The 19,853-nt window shown below is 49.4% G+C and overlaps 9 protein-coding genes across 9 annotated transcripts; 4 read left to right on the forward strand and 5 right to left on the reverse strand.

Moving 5' to 3' along the window:
• Positions 1–193: 193 nt before the first annotated feature.
• On the reverse strand, positions 194–1,078 carry N7520_006289 (fungal specific transcription factor domain-containing protein; the record flags this gene model as incomplete). Its single annotated transcript, XM_057140223.1, has 1 exon — positions 194–1,078. One exon carries the CDS (start codon positions 1,076–1,078, stop codon positions 194–196), a length of 885 nt encoding a protein of 294 aa, XP_056994229.1.
• Positions 1,079–1,236: 158 nt separating this feature from the next.
• On the reverse strand, positions 1,237–2,170 carry N7520_006290 (fungal specific transcription factor domain-containing protein; the record flags this gene model as incomplete). The annotated part of the gene is made up of 2 exons (XM_057140224.1): positions 1,237–1,938; positions 2,006–2,170. The coding sequence occupies 2 exons, from the start codon at positions 2,168–2,170 to the stop codon at positions 1,237–1,239; spliced, it is 867 nt and encodes a 288-aa protein (XP_056994230.1).
• Positions 2,171–2,695: 525 nt separating this feature from the next.
• Positions 2,696–4,115, forward strand: N7520_006291 (uncharacterized protein; the record flags this gene model as incomplete). The annotated part of the gene is made up of 5 exons (XM_057140225.1): positions 2,696–2,836; positions 2,891–3,017; positions 3,094–3,217; positions 3,289–3,743; positions 3,802–4,115. The coding sequence occupies 5 exons, from the start codon at positions 2,696–2,698 to the stop codon at positions 4,113–4,115; spliced, it is 1,161 nt and encodes a 386-aa protein (XP_056994231.1).
• Positions 4,116–4,615: 500 nt separating this feature from the next.
• On the reverse strand, positions 4,616–5,482 carry N7520_006292 (uncharacterized protein; the record flags this gene model as incomplete). Its single annotated transcript, XM_057140226.1, has 1 exon — positions 4,616–5,482. The coding sequence occupies one exon, from the start codon at positions 5,480–5,482 to the stop codon at positions 4,616–4,618; it is 867 nt and encodes a 288-aa protein (XP_056994232.1).
• A 354-nt stretch (positions 5,483–5,836) lies between these two features.
• N7520_006293 (putative GTPase NOG2) lies at positions 5,837–8,002 on the forward strand (the record flags this gene model as incomplete). Its single annotated transcript, XM_057140227.1, has 3 exons — positions 5,837–5,934; positions 5,997–6,741; positions 7,181–8,002. 3 exons carry the CDS (start codon positions 5,837–5,839, stop codon positions 8,000–8,002), a joined length of 1,665 nt encoding a protein of 554 aa, XP_056994233.1.
• Positions 8,003–8,774: 772 nt separating this feature from the next.
• N7520_006294 (uncharacterized protein) lies at positions 8,775–11,054 on the forward strand (the record flags this gene model as incomplete). Its single annotated transcript, XM_057140228.1, has 1 exon — positions 8,775–11,054. The coding sequence occupies one exon, from the start codon at positions 8,775–8,777 to the stop codon at positions 11,052–11,054; it is 2,280 nt and encodes a 759-aa protein (XP_056994234.1).
• A 97-nt stretch (positions 11,055–11,151) lies between these two features.
• Positions 11,152–12,097, reverse strand: N7520_006295 (uncharacterized protein; the record flags this gene model as incomplete). The annotated part of the gene is made up of 2 exons (XM_057140229.1): positions 11,152–11,897; positions 11,962–12,097. The coding sequence occupies 2 exons, from the start codon at positions 12,095–12,097 to the stop codon at positions 11,152–11,154; spliced, it is 882 nt and encodes a 293-aa protein (XP_056994235.1).
• Positions 12,098–13,322: 1,225 nt separating this feature from the next.
• Positions 13,323–17,220, forward strand: N7520_006296 (C2 domain protein; the record flags this gene model as incomplete). The annotated part of the gene is made up of 5 exons (XM_057140230.1): positions 13,323–13,679; positions 13,738–13,773; positions 13,825–14,199; positions 14,253–15,740; positions 15,796–17,220. The coding sequence occupies 5 exons, from the start codon at positions 13,323–13,325 to the stop codon at positions 17,218–17,220; spliced, it is 3,681 nt and encodes a 1,226-aa protein (XP_056994236.1).
• A 461-nt stretch (positions 17,221–17,681) lies between these two features.
• N7520_006297 (uncharacterized protein) lies at positions 17,682–18,674 on the reverse strand (the record flags this gene model as incomplete). Its single annotated transcript, XM_057140231.1, has 1 exon — positions 17,682–18,674. One exon carries the CDS (start codon positions 18,672–18,674, stop codon positions 17,682–17,684), a length of 993 nt encoding a protein of 330 aa, XP_056994237.1.
• Between the last annotated feature and the right edge of the window lie 1,179 nt (positions 18,675–19,853).

The raw sequence follows: 19,853 nt of genomic DNA on the forward strand, positions 1-19,853 counted from the left end.
GCTAATGACCCCTCATCGCGCTACTGACCAGTGCCAAGTTGATCCGCCCCTGGTGTGTCGATCGCTTCGGGTCTGAGCGGGTATATGCGTCTGTGCAAGGGCGATCTTTTTACATAAATTTCTTTCGGGGTATGCGTCAAAGTGCTTGTTGCCACTCGAAGTCATGATCTATAGAGCCATTATTGCTATCAGGTCACACTGAAAGGAATGGTGAGTCCAGATCAGCAAACAAGGAATTCCAGTCGAAAAGCGAAGTTGGGTCTACATTATTATCGAATGTCTGCCAGATGTCATCGAATGTCGGAAGAGCCGGATCCAATGGGTTATGCTCCACATCGCCGGGGCCAGTAGGAACGGTTGGTAATGTAGATTCGGTGCTCGATTCAGAGGGTGACTGTTGGGCATCATTCTCAATTCCATTCGTCTTGCCATTGGCGTCAGGCAGAGTGACCTTGTTTCTCCGGAGAACAGCGTGGAAGGATTCCAGGATATTCTCTGCAAATGGCGATTGGCTCTTGGCCTCTTCCAGAATCTTGAATGCATAGAAAACCTCCTCGCGTCGTTCTCGATCCTCCTCCGGCTGAAGACTTTTGTTAAGGCAAACATCCATCAGCAGCACAATAATTGCGACACAAACACAGTGCAAACCACCAGTAAACTTCAATCTTGCAAGCGCAAAAGGGATCCGCTCTTTTGATAAACTTCGCTCCGTTTGAATAGTCGTGCGCGCCGCCTGTAAACAAGCCTCTCGTGAGAAAGCGAAATCAGGTTCCGTGGCTGCCCGAGACAGATACGGAAGATGCAGTCTGCATCGTTGAGAGTGAATTAAAGAGTTAATGACATAACGTTGAATGATAATCCCAGGTGAATTTCGCGGATCTGGTTCTGGAAGCTCGCTTGCGTCGTAATCAAGGGAGAAGAAACTGGGCATCCCATTCGCGATTTCACATATCCGCGCATCGATATCCCTAATTTCCTGACATTTGTAGATCCCACGCCCAAGATCGGCGAAGGGAATACTATCCGTGATGTCACGGCATAGCTCTCCTAGTCGAATTCTCTGAAGGCAGTATGACATGGAGGTCGGTTGATCTATTGGCCTGGCACTAATTGCTCCGTCGACAAGGTCTTCGTCATTTATGTTCAAAGGCTTCTCCGTCACCATGTGCCGAGGGTTGATAATGTAGGTCCCTTTTTGTGGACCTGCAAAAAGGGAGAATTGCCTTCGCGTTAAGGTTAGGCATGGCGGGAAAATTGATAACAGGGTGCATACCAATCTGTTGCAACGAGATACCACCATACTCTTCTGCCTATCTCCTCGTGGATTGCGCTTCCGTGGGCTATGCCAGGCCTTGCATTCTGAGGATGATCGATTCGATGTAGTTGTAGGCGACGAGCTACCGTGATTGCTGTGGAGAATACGTACCATGCCTGCGACTTGATTCCAACGAGATTGGTTATAAGAAAGGCAACGATTATCATAGCCTGGATATCTTCAAGTGCTTCTGAGCCCTTTTGACGCGAATGCTCCAATAATTCAAGGGCGATTCTCATCCATACGATGGCTTGTTGATTCGCTTCCTTGACAGAGGAGAATAATGGTGAAGGCATGTCGCGTTCTGTCCAGAAGAAAGTGGTGCTCGCCAGAATTGCCAGGAGTAATGAAACATGCCCAAGTTTGATCGAACACTTGCCATTAATATTCTGATAGAGTTCCTCCACAAGTTTTCGCACAGAAGGGCTGTGGACCACGTGGTGAATAAAGGTGATGTCAGCTAGATATTTGTCGAGGATTTGTTTGGACTCGTTGTGCAAGGGAATCCAAATGCACCTAGTTGCACTGGGTGAATGGAGACCATGCCCAGATGGTGCGACGGCACTGGTAGCCTGTTTAATGGAACATGTTTTGAACTTGACATCATTTGCGAGTAGGGATTCCTGTAGAAATTGTTGTCAGTGGCCTTCTTCAAGACATTGATATACCCAGGGGGGCAGCAGAGCGTACTGTGGAGACAGGATGTGTAACCTCCCCTTCCAGCCACTCCAAATCAACGGCCGGGGTCTTATCAGCATTGAAGGGAGGAGGGTATGCTTTTTGCCAAATCCGAGGAGGTGATACGGGGGATGCCCGTTCACTGGCACCTGTTGACCCTCGCTTCTCAATCACCATCTCTTCCAGCCGGCGTAAGCGCTCTAAAACATCTTGTTGGAAGGTACTGGTCAGTTCTTCGGGTATTCTCTCAGTACTGCTGCCAGGGGGTACCACCGGGCTATCCTGTTGGCAAGGAAGGCCGCGACTCGTGCAATTGGGGCAGGGAAACTGTCGGCTGCATCTTAACTTCCGCGATCGACAAAATAGACAAGAGACTGGGCGTGATCGCACTGATCGGGATGAATGCTTTTCAACTCGCCCCATCATGCCACTGAAAGCCTGTCGAAACTTTGCAATAATCACTGGTGGAGAGAGAGGATGTTAGAATGAAAGAGCCAATCAGGGCGGTGAAACCCCGTGGAAGCTCCGCGGCCTCAACTCCGATCTATATACCACCTGTGGATACCATCCATGTATAAAAGGCAGAGAATATGCCGACCTCGAAGAGTATCTCAAGGCTTAAACCCTTCTGTGATTTACAAATTTACTATATCTTTACTATATCTTTATCTCCCAACCAACCAACATTCATCTAGTCTCAAGATGGATGCCATCATTGCTCAAATTCGCACTTTGGTCCAATCCGCCGATGACACCGGTCGATTGAAGATCGAAAAGGCTCTTCGTCATCTCCAAATGGAGATTCAATCTCCAAAGGATATTTTGATGGGATTTGGGAACTCGGCAAGCTTAAATCTGCAAAATGCTTCCTCTCTCAATCACTAACTTCCTGCAAAGAAAATGCTCATCGCTATGCTCCGTCTTGGGGTCGACCTGGGATTGTTTCGTGATCTCAGCAAGTCTAATGATTCTTTGACTACCAATCATCTAGCTGCTGCGTACCAGGCATCTCCTAGCTTTATGGGTGAGTACACCAGTGCACTATCAATTTGTTAGAATACAAACTTCAATGATTCCATATTGCTAACTTTATTCTAAAGAAAGGGTCCTTCGCTATTTAGCCTCTACCAACATGATCATGGAGGTTGGCCTTGATGAATATAAGGCAAACAGAATCACCTTCATGTTAGCTGATCCCAGGGGCGAGGGTATGGTCTGTCACGGGTATGCAGTGCTTCATTTGCCCATTGACTGTTCCTATGGGCCGTGAACTAATCCTCAATCCTCTTTTATAGATTTGATGTCTTTGGCCCTGTAGTGCAAGCTATGCCTGACTTTTTTATGGAGAAAAAGTATCAGGATATCACCAGTAACACTGACACACCGTTCCAAAAAGCGTTCAACACCAACCTGGCTTGCTTTGACTGGCTTGTTCAGCACCCCAAACATTTTGGTTCTCTGCAGAAAATTATGACCGCACTCGAAGGTGCAGAGTGGACTGTTGGCTTCGATCTCATCAAGATAGAGGCTGAAAGGATCCCATCACTGGCTCCAGAGCCATCCGAGAGGCCGTTTCTCGTGGATGTCGGTGGTGGCCAGGGTCATCAGTGTGTTCAGCTGGGGAAGGTATTTCCCAATCTTCTTGGACGTCTTGTTCTGCAAGATCTGCCCGAGGCACTTAATAGCCTGCCTCCTATAGACGGCGTCAGGGCTGAAGCCTACGACTTTTTCCAGAAACAACCCATTACTGGTGAGTTGTTGTTCCTTGTTCGCCTATCGGAGATCCAAAATGACTTACAGCTTCCTAGATGCGAAATTCTATTACCTGCGAAGGATCATGCACGACTGGCCCGACAAGGAGGCTGCTTCCATTCTTCGGAATACCGCTAGTGTCATGGCACCAGATGCTCGTATTCTCATTGACGATGTTGTTTTGCCAACCAGAGGGGCTCATTGGCAAGCTACCATGGCGGATCTATCAATGATGTTCGCCTTTGGTGGGAAAGAACGATCTAAACAACAGTGGGATTCATTGGCAGAGCTCGCGGGTCTGCGAGTCGAACAGATCCATACATATATCGCCTCCACCTACACGTCCATTGTGGTTCTTGCTCGGAAGTAATACATATAGGGACGGGGAACTATCTGCACACTGATTTGTAGGCGGTCTTGGATATTCAAATGTCATCAATAATCTGTATATCCGGTACAAATCTATAATTGCCACAGAACTTCGCATAAAAGATCATTATTCTCATGTACCAATCACGAGGTCCAGATACCTACATAATCGGAATCCGCCACACTTGTAACTTACATCTGTGTGAAAAGGATACACTAGTTAATTCTTCTCCGCATAGTGAAAGATTGCCAATAAACCTTATAGTCTGACATTTAGAGAAACGCTCTCTCACTCAAGTGGACATGATGTGATCGGATTGATAGCATGTGTTCAAATTCGTTGTTGAGTTTACATACGAATATTATATGATCAACAAGAGAACGGCTTTGAAAACGCCAAGATAATAATATATTTAACAAATATTTTGAAGGCTTGAAGAATGCACGAAACGCAAATGCAGTAGCCTCAAATAACTATTGTACATGACATGATAATAACAATCAGAGCTTGCCACCAGTGATCTGCTCACCGAGCTGCTTAACTCGGTTCTGGATCACGTCCCATCGGGCGGTTTCACTCCTCCGAGTCTGGTTGACAATATTCTGCACGGTCTGGGGAGTACCCAGGTTCCAGATATTCTCGCCGTGCTGGTGATCGTTCTGCCAGGCCTCGTTCTCACCCTCTTCGGGGAACACACGGTCGATCTCAGCAGCAAGCTGCTCTTCGTTGATGATGAATGTACGGGCGTTCATATACAGTGAATGCAGGTCCTCCTGTCGCTGTGCGTCTTTTTCTTGCTTAAGTGCCTCCACCCGCGCCTTGGAAAGAGCCACACGCTGTTCCCGGTTCGGGTCCGCTAGGACTGAGTGTCCCTTTGACTGCATCGCCTGTACGACTGATGATCGCGTTAGGCGTTCATCTTCCGGCTCGGGTTGTTGCAGAATACGCTCTCGTCGGCTTTGTGTCTCGAGACTTCTGTTGAAAATGATTTCCTCCGCCGATGTCTTCCGCTGGTACAGGGTTCGGAGACCCTCCCGGAGATGTTGTCTCCGCAGAACTGCCATCTTGAGCTTGAAGGCCTGCTTCTCGGGGTCATTGCTCTTCGGGTTCACCGAGCGCTCGGTTTGAGGGAGGGGTGTTGCAGCATCGAGATAAGCCTTGCGCGGCTTATCCGCGCGGCGAGCTGGGAAGAGCTCACGAGGCACGGGGAGTGTACCCTTAACTCTGGGCTTGGCCGGGTTGGTCGGCTGGAGGATTCGGGGGACATCGATGAAATGAGGAGACTCGGGTCCGACTCGAAGATTGGGGGAGGTCGCGAAACCACGGACCTGCACTCTGGCAGTCCGGCTGTTGCGGAGGGCAGACATGCTGCACCAGTCAATTCCTTTGAACCCACCCAAAAAGAAGGAACTCTGTATGGAGAATAGGAAATTGGCAGAATGAAGGAAATAATTCACGATATATCCGGCTTTGACCGCGATGATATCCGCTTGGAAAGGGAGGGTTCTCGGACGAAGCAAAGACGGGAGAAACAGAAGCGATTTTGCCGTGGTCCGTGCACCACTATTTTTTCTTGGCGCCAAAAAAAAGTTCCCTTCCGCCTTTTTTTTTTCTTCTTCTTCTCTTTGCTCTCTGCCACTCTTTGTGTTTGGTCTCGCCTTCGAAAAATTTTCCGAAGGGCCAACCTCCTTTCAATACCTTCATATCACAGGTAATCCATTATGGGTACCGGAAAGAAGGAGGCCGCCCGTAAGGTGCGGCAGAACGTCCCTAAAGATGGCATGGCCAACGTGAAGACCAAGGGTGAAAACTTTTACCGGTATGTGCAAACTCTTCACTTCGCTCGAAATCAAAGACGCAGCAGACTGACGGACTCTTCAGCGATGCCAAGAAGATCAAGACCTTGAACATGTTCAAGGATGGCAAAGCTCAGCGCAACGCCCACGGAGAGATTACGAATGCTGCCTCTTACCAGTCTCGTGATGCCCCAGTGGGTCGCATTGAGCCGAACCGTAAATGGTTTGCCAACAGCCGAGTCATCTCACAGGAGGCACTAACCTCTTTCCGTGAGGCTGTCGCTGAACGGGAAAAGGATCCTTACCAGGTGCTGCTCAAGACCAACAAGCTCCCCATGAGCTTGATCCGTGACAATGATCATACTGTGAACGGTATCAAGCAACATCAAGCCAAGATGGAGATTGAGAACAACCCCTTCAATGATACCTTTGGACCCAAGGCCCAAAGAAAGCGTGTTAAGCTAGGAGTTACGTCTCTGGAAGACCTGGCTGGCGAGACTGCCAAGGTCCACGACTCATACATGGAGAAGATGGACCAGTCCACACACGAGGATGGCACTCCTATCGTCACTGCTGATGTTGGTAACTTGGAAGATGCTATTCTTACCACTGCCCGCGAGTCTGTCTTCTCCAAGGGCCAGAGTAAGCGTATCTGGAACGAACTTTACAAGGTCATTGACTCTTCTGATGTGGTCATCCACGTTTTGGATGCTCGTGATCCCATTGGTACTCGCTGCCGGAGCGTTGAGAAATACATCCGCGAGGAGGCACCTCACAAGCATCTGATTTTCGTGCTTAACAAGACTGATCTTATCCCGACCGGTGTTGCTGTAAGTTTCAACTCTCTCCCAATTCTTTCTGTTCCTCGCGCATTTGTTTTTTGGTCTCTCTTTTTCTCTCTCCTTTTTATCGATCTTCGGGTCGTGCCATCGCTAAGTCAAGGCTTCTCCTACGATTTCATATCGTGTTATTCTCAATGGGAGTCTGTCTGTTACAGCTTTGGTAAATTAACACTGCCCCGCACCGACCTTCTTTCTGAAGTTAGGTTGACAAGCCTTCGTCTTGAAGGCTTGTCGTAAGGGACAGATGTGTTTTGTTTTTGAGTTGAGCTCTGCTTCTACCTTTTCTGGTGGCTTCATAGCAGAGCTCTTAGTAACATCCCACACATTTCTTGATTTTTTCTTTTTGATTTTTTTCGTTCTTTCTTTTTTTCACTTTTTTTCAACCAAATTTTCCGGTGACAATTTGCTAATATGGCATCTTTACCAGGCCGCTTGGGTTCGTCACCTGTCCAAGGATTACCCAACTCTTGCTTTCCACGCCAACATCAACAACTCCTTTGGTAAGGGTTCATTGATCACCCTCCTTCGCCAATTCTCCTCATTGCACTCCGATCGCAAGCAAATTTCTGTTGGATTCATTGGCTACCCCAACACTGGCAAGTCCTCCATCATCAACACTCTTCGAAAGAAGAAGGTCTGCACCGTGGCTCCCATTCCCGGTGAGACCAAGGTGTGGCAGTACATTACCCTGATGAAGAGAATCTACCTCATTGATTGTCCTGGTGTGGTTCCGCCCAACCCCAACGACACTGAAGAGGATATTCTTCTGCGTGGTGTCTGCCGTGTTGAGAACGTTGAGAACCCTGAGCAGTACATTCCGGCTGTTATGCGCCGTGTGCAGCCTCGTCACTTGGAGCGCACCTACGGTATCAAGGAGCCTACCGACGCCATTGACTTCCTCAGCCGACTTGCTCGCAAGGGTGGTCGTCTGCTCAAGGGAGGTGAACCTGACCTGGACGGAGTGGCCAAGATGGTCATTAACGATTTCCTCCGCGGAAAGACTCCTTGGTTCACCCCACCTCCCAAACCCCCTGTTGGGGAGAAGGAGACCATGGCCGCTGGTCGTGAAGGCCGTCTCGGAGAAATGGGTCGCAAGCGTAAGCTTGAAGAGACCGAGGTCGCTCTTGAAGCTGCCGACGATGCTGAGTCATCAGACTCCAAGCCTGATGAGCAGGGCGAGGAGGATTCTGACGATGATTCGATCGCCAATCTGGAGATCAGCGATGTGGAGAGCGGTGAGGAGGAGTGAATGGATCGTGTCGGTGGATCGTGTCGGAGCACATCAACTCTCCAAACCTTAACCATCCCACGATGAGATGGCATGCGCAGCTCTTGAAAAATTAGAGCATATGCGCCCACCCATTCCCCCCTCCGCAGTCTCGCGTCAAGCCGGCTCTCAAGAGTTGGTTTTAACTGCTGAAAAGAGAGGATCTGCATCCAAGAGCTACATTGTGCCCAGAGAAACTGTACCGTTTTATCAGTGCATTGTCTGATCTCGCACGCTCTTGAAACGTACATGCCAAATATGGCCCTGGTTGAAATCTCATAACTTCGAGGCGTTCGGTGGCACTCTAGATACCCCAATCCATACATGGATTAAATCAAAAAGTTTCTTTCCAACTCATACCCATATCCACTTCTCATTGTAGAGCGTACCATGAATACAGTCCCACTTATTGTAAAGGCAGACCACTTGCAATCTAAGGCCCGGGACCCAGGCAAGACAGTTCAACAAACATACTTTATTAAGTCACCTTAGATTTCGTCCTATGGTTCTAATTACAATTCAAGATAATAAGAAATAAATCGCATTCTCTCTACTTACCAGCGTAAATTCATGGTGATTGAATTGGACCTGATAAGCTCCACTGCGGGCCACGGATGTTATTAGAAGGCGTCAATGTCTTTGGAAGGCCCTCGAACCAAATTTGTCGCATAGTTCAGGAATCAAGTAAATAAGCCCGTTTCTTCTCTTCAACTAGATAAAAAAAAACTCAAACTTGCCAAATCTGAAATCTGAAATGGAAAAGGCCATGTCTTCAAGGCGTCCAATTTATTTGAACCCCGCCACCGCCACCGAGCGATGCGACTGTTCGTCGTCTTCTAGCGTCACTGAATTCCACAAATCACTCCCCAACTATGCACCAACTCCACTGGTATTTCTACCAGAACTTGCAACTGAGCTGGGTGTCAAAGCTGTTCTTGTGAAAGACGAAAGCAACCGATTTGGTCTACCCTCGTTCAAGGTTCTGGGTGCATCATGGGGATGCTTCCGAGCCATCGCGCAGACTCTTGGATTCGAATCGGACAAGATCGCTTTGGAAGAGCTTTCTTCCAAGGCCCAAGCAAGCTCGATATCCCTCGTTACCGCGTCTGAGGGTAATCATGGACGAGCAGTGGCGTATATGGCAAGACTGCTCGGTATCCAGGCTGAAATATTTGTGCCCCGGTCCATGAATCAGGACACACGCGATCGAATTGCGTCGGAGGGAGCTCAGGTGTCTGTTGTTCAAGGAACATACGATCAAGCAGTTAAGCATGCGTCGGACAAAGCGTGTGATGGGCGTGTGCTATTGATCCAGGATACTGCGTTTGAAGGATACGAAGAGATCCCCGCTTGGATTGTGGAAGGGTATTCCACTATGCTGAGCGAGGTCGAAGAACAGCTGGTTCAGCTCGGTCTGTCCGCCGATATGATAGTCTCGCCTGTTGGTGTTGGCAGTCTTGCCCATGCTGTAGCTAGACATTGCAAATCAAAGCATATGGCTATGGTTGCTGTTGAGCCTGACTCGGCTCCCTGTTTGTCTTCCAGCCTCCGTGCTGGGAAGTTAGTTTCCGTCGAAACATCTGCTACCATTATGGATGGTATGAATTGCGGTACTGTGTCGAGCACCGCTTGGGCAGACTTGCAGCGTTTTGTTGATGCCTGTGTGACTGTTTCGTCATATGAGAGCCACAACGCGGTTCAGTATCTGACTTCGAGATCGGTGCCCGCGGGTCCATGTGGCGGAGCACCCTTGGCTGCACTGCGGCGCCTTACTCAAGAAGGTTCCTCGTTATTGAAGAATGATTCTGTGGTGGTTCTCCTCAGCACGGAAGGTGCACGCCCCTATCCGATTCCCAAGGACGTGTCTGTAGAAGATGCCGTGAGCCTGACCCAAGTACTCACTCAAATCGACTCTTCCAATCCTACCTTATCTGTGAGCGGTGGGGCGGGTGAAAGTGAGATCGTCGACTACTTATCAGCATGGTTTGCTCACCGCGATATTGAGTTCCATCGCATTGAGCCTGTTTCAGGCCGACCCTCTGTCGTGGGTATACTTCGTGGGAGCGGAGGAGGAAAGTCGCTCATGTTCAATGGACACGTTGACACCGTTAGTAACTCAAGCTATGAGCAAGGCGTGGATCCCCTATCTGGCGCCCTGGGAACTAAAAATGGGAAGGATGTCATTTTTGGTCGAGGATGCCTGGACATGAAAGGTGGCTTGGCAGCCTCACTAGCAGCACTAGCAACGATCAAGGCTGGAGGTCATGATCAGCTACCCCGCGGAGACATCATTGTGGCTGCTGTATCGGATGAGGAGGATGCATCGCAAGGAACGCAGCACCTGATAGCGGCTGGATGGCGAGCTGATGCTGCGGTCATCCCCGAGCCTACTATGGAGGTCATTGCAACTGCGCACAAGGGATTCGTATGGGTGGAAGTTGATATCCTGGGTGTTGCTGCACATGGGTCCAACCCTGCCGCTGGACAAGACGCCATCATCCACGCTGGATGGTTCCTTCAGGCTCTTGAGGAGCACCAGTCGCAACTACCAAAGGATGATCTCCTAGGCCAGGCGTCAATGCATTGCAGTTTGATTCGAGGAGGTGAAGAGCCATCTTCTTATCCCGGCAAATGCACCATTACTGTTGAATTCCGCACGATTCCTGCCCAATCTGATGCATCTATCCTGGAGGATGTGCGTATACTTCTCCGCAAGGTTTCGGAGGTAAAACCCCGGTTCCAATATAATGAGCCTCACATCACAATGTCACGTCCAACAACAAAACTTTCACGCGATCATCCCTTGGTGCTGAAGGCCATCACCTGTGCCACTCCGATTTTTGGAAAACCTCCTTCGATTGGAGTTATCCCATTCTGGTGCGATGCAGCTTTGTTAGCGGAGGTTGGTGTTCCGTCGATTGTATTTGGACCTGCTGGCGAAGGCCTCCATAGCAAAGAGGAATGGGTTAAAGTGAAAAGTCTAGAGCAGATGGAGAAGATATTCATCAAATTGGCTCAGGACTTTTGCTCCTAGTTGGGAAGCTGGACATAGCTTATTGATATTCATAGACGAATGCATTTCTCAGCCTGATATCATGCAATAGAATCTTCAAACTCGTAGAAATACATGACTAGTACCCACCACTGGCTTGCCATTCACGGGTGTACCAGCTGCCCAAGCCTAATGCAAAGATAACCAGACTACCATCACGAATAACATCCTTACCAATCTTGATAGCCGACCGCAATCCTGTCTGTCCTCCAATCAAGACACGTCCTCCACATAAGAGCAATTCGCCAGTAACGAAAATCAGGAACGGGTTCTGCACCGTCGCGGGCTTCGGTGGCGGGCTACCAAACAATGCAATAGACGTCCCGATAATGAATAGGAGGTAGAATGCCACACCCAGCGCAAATGCAACGTGTAGTGTTTTCCATGTCCGCACGCTCTTCGGGTCTTCCTCCGTCGTCTGGAAGAATCCGCCAATCATGTTTGCGAGGAAGGGCGGCAGGCCCAGAGAGGACGCAATGAGCGCTGCGGACGAAAGTCCAGGCCCTGATGCTTGGCCTGGCATTCCACCAGCGGACCCTGGTACTGGTGGAGGCGCGCTGGGGTCACCAGGCATGGGCATGCCGTTAAGGAGGGAGTTGAGAAGTTTAAGAGTCGGGTCTTCTAGATCGTTGGCGTCTGCATCTTGGTTCTGCTCAACTACGGGCGCTGCCTGTCGGAGCAGGGCACGGAAAGCATCCTGTTGTGCTTGGAGAGCCTCCACGGACTGCTGGTCCTGCATCGATGGCTGGTTCTGTTGGAACGGGGGAGGCGAGGGAGAGACTGCGGATTGGGAGGGTTGAGGAGAGGGTGACGCTTCCGCACGATCTAAGAGAAAGGCCCCCGGTTAGCATCTTATATCTGGTAGACATGTATGTTTCTCCGATTGTACCTGATTGCGGGGTGCGACCGCTTAAACTGGTGATCTTGTCCAGACGCGCAGAGCCTCCCTCCCTAATTTTAGCCTCGCGGCGCTCACGGCGCTGACGAGCGGCTCTCTGGGCGGGCGATTCATCTGGTGTCGACATTTCGTAAAGAGGTGAAATCGATACAGGTGGCTCCAATTTTGAAAGCTGGGATGTTGGAGATGTGGATCAAAAGTTGCCGGAGGTTAAGGAAAGCGAGCGGTCCGTGAGGCGATAAGAAAATCAGTTGCAATTCAATTCACTTCAATGAAATTCGCCAAATCTCTCAGCAAGGATACCATTTGTGTTGATAACGTATCAATAAACGTCTATTAATTACACTCAAAATTCAATTAACAAAGTGCTTATAAGTTTGTCGTGACCACCATCTTACTGACAATTTGTCGACCAGACTAGAAATGCCTCCTAACCCGATCAGGAACATAGTACTCATGGCTGAGGGTCAAGTAGCTGACTAAATTATGTTCCTACAGCCTACCCAGATAGCTTAAGGTATACTACCTAAGTATGGAGTACCTTGCCCTTGAATGTACTTCATAGCGTAAAGGGTGTCTTATTCAGCACCTACTATAGTACGATCTACTCTGTTAGGTATGGTAGACTCTTGAGTCTGTGCTATTAAAGTGTGTTGAAAGTATAGAAAGGCGTAGGTAATTTTTCTGGGTTATAACGTGTACAAGACTAATTCACGGGGGTACGTGGGGCAATTCGCGAATCATCTCATCCCGATGGGCATCAGCAAGTACTGTACAGGAACCAACGTATGAGACAGGAGGTCTATATTAAGATTGTCCCTCAGCTGCTCTAGCAGCCTACCTGTATCCCTGCCTATCGATCCATAGCTTCTTTTATCCTCATAACACTCAAAATCAACTCGCTTATTCTGCTATCTCCATAGCTTTGATCTTCGATCAGAACTCCTCCTCTTGTGCAATGGCTGGTTGACCTGCATTTGCATAATATGAAAACTTGAAAAGAACCGGGAATCATACATAGAAAGTAAGGGACGATCATTATTGCCTAGAATTTCGATGACACACAGGAAATTGGCATCGTCATACGATTTCCAGGTTGATCTTGATCTCACCGATGACGTAATTCTGGGGAAGCTATCGGCTGGTCCGTCCGCCTAACTTGACTGACTTTCTGTTCTCAAAAAGTGAAGTCGGTTTATGAAGTTTGAGGCGCGCACATATTTCCCTCCGTGATCAATTCCTTGATTCGCAATCAACGTGGGGCATACCGAAGAATTCCACCCCTAGTCGCGATCTATACTTGACACCCCCTAAGTCTATCTAACATAGCTGTTCGGGCATATTTTGTCCTCATGGCTGAAACTTCGCGGGGAACTGGATCGCCACAGCGACATCGTGTTGGAGAGCACTGGAGTGGTGCCAACCCTGTTCCAACGGTTCAAAAATTTATTGAACATCTTGACAACGACAAGAAGGAGCGTGATCTCCGAATTGATGAGGAGAAACGACAGAATGATGAGAGAGAGAGAAAGCACCAATGGGAGGATACTCGTGGGAAACAGCATATTGGTCATGGAGATCCCGTTGCCCATAAGGCTCGCAAGGTCTCCAAGGCCAAAATGCACACAGTGACTGATCCGACAACTGGTAAAGACATTGGAGTTGAGGATCAGGACGAGACTGCTATGGAGTCCGTGAAGAATCCTATGGTACGTATTATCTTCAGCAGAGCCGCCCTGTATCATTCAACTTACTAACAAACTATAGTTGACGGTTCCAAATGCCAATCTCGGAATGCCGACTGTAAGTCCACAGCTACATGGGCGTTGTCATCCAATGCTGACCATGAACAAGGACGTGCAAACCCGCCATGATCAAGAACTCTCAGAGTACAAAGAAAAGCAGGATATTACTGCGCCTCCCGATCCTATCGCCGAAGGAACAACGTCCGATGTGCCCATTCGTGGCGAGAAAACCAATGTGCTCTTCCATCCTACCCCGACAATCACATATGAACCCATGTTCAAGGAATTGGAAAAACGGGCAACAGGATTATGCATCGGTATATGCGTTGCTATCATTGTTCTTGGACGATTCTTTGGTGGCTCCCTTTGGGGCCTTATCCCATTGGGTGCATGTGTTTCCAGTGGGGTGTGGTTATGGGTACAGGAGGTGATTAGAACTGGCAAAGACATGGAATGGAGCAGTGAACAGCTGCGTGGGCAGACCGTAAGTATACCCCCAGCTCTAATATAGGGTACCGCGCTAACTACGCGATTCAGGCCACTGCGAACCTTCTTCCAGAATCTGTGGAATGGATGAACTCTTTCCTCGGCGTAGTTTGGGGTCTTATGAATCCCGAGATGTTCACCCCAATGGCCGACACAATCGAGGATATCATGCAGGCCTCCGCCCCAAGTATTGTTGAGAATGTTCGCATCGCCGAAATCGACCAGGGCAACAACCCATTCCGTATTTTGAGCATGCGCGCCCTCCCGGATGGACATGTACAAAACCTCAAAGACAACATTCACGAGTCGAACTTGAAAAACAAAGACCCCCAGGAAGCCGCTGCTACCGAGGAAGGGGGCAGTTATTACAATATGGAGGCTTCATTCGCCTACCACGCCAAGCCGAGCGCCGGAACAGCTTCCTCGAAGGCACGCAACATGCATATGCACCTTGTCTTTTATCTCGGTATCCGTGGATTATTCGGCATTCCATTTCCCGTCTTCGTCGAACTAATCGAGCTAGTCGGTACCGTACGACTCCGTCTCCAGATGATGCCCGAGCCTCCCTTCGCGAAGGATCTCACTTTTAGTTTGGTCGGCATTCCCCATGTCAAAGCTGGTTGTGTACCCATGGTCCGACGCGGTGTCAATATTCTCAACCTACCTCTCATCTCCAACTTCGTGAATTCCGCTATCGGTGCCGCATGCGCCATGTTCGCGGCGCCCAAGTCCATGACTATGGATCTAAGTATGATACTGAAGGGCGATGATATCCACAAGGATACTATCGCGCTAGGTGTAATGTGGATCCGCATTCATCGGGCTATTGGTTTAAGCAAGCAGGATCGTCGCGGTAGCCAGGGTGGCGGTAGCGATCCTTATATCAACCTTTCATTTTCCAAATATGGAAAGCCTATGTACTGCACTCGTGTGATCACGGATGACCTCAATCCCATCTGGGAAGAAACGGCTGCTCTCCTGGTAACGCCAGAGTTGATCAAAGCAGATGAGAACCTGAGCATTGAGCTCTGGGATTCGGACCGTAATACTGCGGATGATATCGTGGGGAAGGTTGAGCTGCCTATCCGGGAGATGCTTCAGCACCCGGGTCGGATGTACCCGCAAGTATCCAAGCTGCAGGGTCTTGATGAGGGTAGTGAGATGCCGGGTCAGTTGCATTGGGAGGTTGGGTACTTCGGGAAGCCGAAACTGCGTCCTGAGCTGCGAACAGATGGCAAGAAGAAGGATCTGCCTGAAAATCTGAAGGGAGATCCTACTTTCGAGGATGATAAGGGAACTATTAATAATGAGGAGGAAGATGCCGTTGTGCATACACCTCCTGATCCTATCTGGCCAAGTGGTATTGTGCATATTGTCGTGCATCAAATTGTTAACCTCCAGCTTGCCAATATCAAGGGCAGTGATGGAAACCGCAAGGGCAAGGAGTATGAGCCCGCAAAGCCTTCTGGTGAAAATACGGAAGAACAAGGCGATAATTTGCCTACGAGCTACTGCAAGATCTTACTCAACGATCAGCTGGTATGTATCCTCCTAAGCTACAAACTATGTGATTGTCAATAACCATATTCTACAGATCTACCGCACACGCGCCAAGGCAGTGAGCTCGAAACCAATTTTCAACGCCGGAACAGAGCGTTTCGTCCGCGACTGGCGTTCCGCCGTCGTGACAGTCACCGTACGAGACCAACGGTACAGAGAGCACGATCCGATCCTCGGTGTAGTGCCGATCAAACTATCCGATATCTTCCAAACTAGCTCCCAAGTCACACGCTGGTACCCTCTCGACGGCGGCATCGGCTTTGGACGTATCCGTATCTCCGTTCTCCTTCGCCACGTTGAGACCAAGCTTCCACCTACCATGCTCGGCTGGGACGTGGGCACCTTCGAATTTGCCGCAAACCAAATCGTTGCCAAGGACTACGGCCATGTCTCCAAAATCAAGATGCGTACCGGCGGCAGCACAGGCAAGATCCCACGACACAAGGCACGAATGGAAGGCAACGACGTAGTCTACGATACATCCGACTCAAGCTTCTGCGACACACTCCGCCTACCGGTGAAGCACCGCTACAGATCCCCCGTCGTCTTCGAGTTCCACACAAAAGGTAAACGCGGTGCAGCAGCCTACGCCGTCCTCTGGCTACAGCACCTTGTCGACAACGAAACCACTGAGATCGACCTCCCAATTTGGACAACTAAGAGCGGCGCCCGACTTACCCAGAACTACATCACGGAAGAGAACTGGCGCGCAAAAGAAGTCCCGGGGCTCGAAGACCTAACCACAGTCGGCCGACTGCAATTCCAATGCCGCTTCTCACCTGGTATCGACGAGTCGCACGAACAGTTCGTAATCGATAACGACTCCCGTGAGACGTTCGAAACATGGGAAGCGTGCGTCTCACAAGGTGTCCGCACCCGCAGCGTCTCAATCGAAGTCCCGGAAGAAGTCCAACAGAAACACGAACAAAGTCTCATCGACTCCCGGGACGTGCTTAAGCACGCTTCTCCCGAGGAACGTCGACAATGGATCGATCGTGAAGGCCATGACTGGAGTGGTGCCTTTGGGCACGATCCGCGCGCGTATACTGATTCCGTAGGCCGAAAGGTCGCGGAACCGGGCCAAGATGAGCCGCCTCATGATCCTGTTACACCACCGCCGCTGAAGGGAGAGCCATCTAAGCACACAGGCTCACGTGATGAGAATGAGCATGAGAATGATGATTCTGACTCGGAGGAGTCTGATTTAGATTCTTCGTCGAAGGGTCCATCTACTGTTAGTATTAGTGCGACGGCGAGTTCTTCGAAGAGTATGGATCACACGAATAAGGCCAATCGGAGGAGTGAGCAGAGGCAGCAGAGAGGGCTGATGCAGTGGCGACCGGCTAGAAATGCGGTTTTTCTCAAGGATGAGGCCTCTTTTGCGTTCAAAAAGATGAAGAAGAAGGTTGGGGCTAGTGGGCTTACGGGACGTGAGCCGGATGTTGAGACAGAGACATGAACGGGTCATGCCACTTTCTACCATACGGAATTTTATTTTGTTATTTAGGGATTAGCTTTGCATACGATAATGAAATATTTTGGGTCTATGCTGCACACCGCTAGATAAGCAACTCTTTCATTGGGGGCGGTTTCCATACAAATCCGACATGGCAGCCTTGCACAAGTGGGACTTCCTAACTAAGGAAAAACAAGTCCCATTATGCATCCCCACTTAAGCGAAGGTTTATTGCCGCTGCGTGATGACGGAATGAGAGTTTAAATGTTTCGAAAAGTATATTTAAAGAAACTAAATTATTCTCTAAACTTGATGATAATCCAATAATCGGGTTAAGTTCGCTAAACGAAAAGCCGACCAGCGCCTCTAGAAGAATATGATGCCGTGGTGGTATAGATGCATCCCTATTATGCATGCGTAGATATGTAGGGAGGTCATAGCAGGTTCGTGAGTGCCCAAGTGGGTTATTGATCCTGAAGGGATTGGGTTTCAGGATTTGGTTCATCCACGGTGGAGGCAGAGGAAACCGAAGGGGTTTCAGGTGTTGGAGTCGCAGAAGAAACACTTCCAGAACTGGTAGTGATATCGGTATTGATGGGTCCCAACGTCCATTTCCATTCTCGGCGACGCTTGACCCGTCCCTGGGGAGTCTGTGGCGTGGAAGAATTATACTGGTCCGATTCTAGTCCGTCGAGCAGCGCAACGGCGCGCACCTGCCGCTCTGTGCGCATAGTGCGTCTCTTCTTGCGTTCAAGCTTGGATAGCGTCGATTTGGGCATTCCCTCGTCAGCACTAGCCTCATCCGAAGTACTGGACTCCGACAGAGACTGGTTGGCATCTGAGTCGGTGGAGTTGCGTGGTTGTGGTTCCGGCCCCCGGGTTACGTGTTGTTGCACTGCCACCTTCTTTGCGTTTTCCTCTTCCTCCTCATGCACGAGATCTAGATGATGTGCGGTGTAGCGCTCTGTGCGGATCTCTTCCTCTAGTGGGATTCGATAGCTGACTTCTTTCTTAGCAGGAAAGAAGACCCGGCGAGCGCCTGCGCCCCCGGGTCCACTGCTGGCCCCAGCGGAGATGGAACCAGATCTGCGCCGGGAGGCTGTGTCGAGAGGGGAGTTGCGCAAGATACTGCGCACACCTAGTGGCAGTTGATAGGGACGGTAGTTGAAGGGATTATTATTGTTGGGGGCGTGTACATATGGTGAGAGAGGTTTGTTGTTGGTAAAGCGGTGGCTGGGGCCCTTGGAGGGGGAGCTGGTTGCAGAGGCGGGGGTTGTGATATCGTATGCATTTTTAAAGGTGTTTCCAACGGTCGGTGATGCACCTGGGGCTACTGTGCAGGATCTGGAGAGGCCTGTTGTTGACGTGCCAAATGTGCGAGGAAGAGAGGTTGTTTGGAGGGTGAGTTTTGGTCGCGCGTTGATCGGGGGGTCACCGGTAGATGGCATGCAGGACATAGTTGACGGGCATGAGAGTCTCACGTCGGAAGGAGGTAGTGTGAGTGTCATAGGGAAGAAAGTCGGGTGGTCGGGGGGAAGAACAGGAATTATGGGAATTGTAGTAAGAGGCGGGGGTTAAGGAAGCGGGCTAAGAATAGTTGGCGCTTCTGCAATGTGACGAGGTTAGATCTCCCTTTGAAGAGAAAAGAAAACGATCAACCATATCCATACCGGGCAACTTGATTTTAAAGTATTCTTTTTTGAGTCACGGAGATCTCTCTTGCAGGATTTTTTTAATATGATTTTTTAATATGATTTTTTAAACACTTTTTTCCCTTCTGTTAGTGGATTTAGAACTATTGACGCCACCAACCAGCCCGGTCGGAGATGGCGATCAGCCCTTCTACTTTTCCAACGCCAAAACATGGGGGAGATCGGGGCCAAGTCATGTTCCAATTTGTTAAATGCCTAATATATTAATTTACTATACGGTGGCAACTTGTGATTACCATGATTTAGCCTACAAAGTAATCGAAAAGTGAAAAACATTTAAGATTCTATTTAAAGATTTGCACACGAGCCCAGAGCGTTGGTGGGTCATGTTCATCTAAATCTATCGAATGAGATGAAAGTAGCCTAATGTGATATTGATAGTTCCGTTTTAATTGGTTGAATCTCACAGAACCAACAGGGATCATAAACAAGGATCTCGCCTTAGTTTGCTTTCTTCAAACTTCTTTAATTTAGATGGTCTTATTTGCCTCTTGATCGCCCTGGTCCAGCTGGTCGTATCTCGTACCTATCTCAGCTCTTACAACTCCAACAGTGGCAATTTACACCCATAGGTCAGGATTATATGTACCACACCAACAGCGCCAACTATTTTGAACCAGCGCTTACCTAACCCGAACACGTCGGCATCGCATTCTCCGTCGCAATCTTGCCCCATAGCTTGTAGCTTGTTACCTGAGATCAGCACATAAACCTTATTAGATTCCGCCCCATTTTCTAGAAGAACCTTGACTGCCGCCGTTTCTCGTCGCGCTACGAGTCGTGAAGCGCCATCTACTGTACAGAGCGGCCCCATGTTGCAATGTGATCGTTCTATCGTGAGATCGAAGACGTGCGTCCCCGGGTTTGATCAAACTTCTAGCTATGATTCCCTGGCGCCGCTCGGCCCCTTGGATCAAACCCAAC

Source organism: Penicillium odoratum (assembly GCF_028828045.1).
Source record: "Penicillium odoratum strain IBT 22623 chromosome Unknown utg000005l_segment0_segment0, whole genome shotgun sequence".
NCBI lineage: Eukaryota > Fungi > Ascomycota > Eurotiomycetes > Eurotiales > Aspergillaceae > Penicillium > Penicillium odoratum.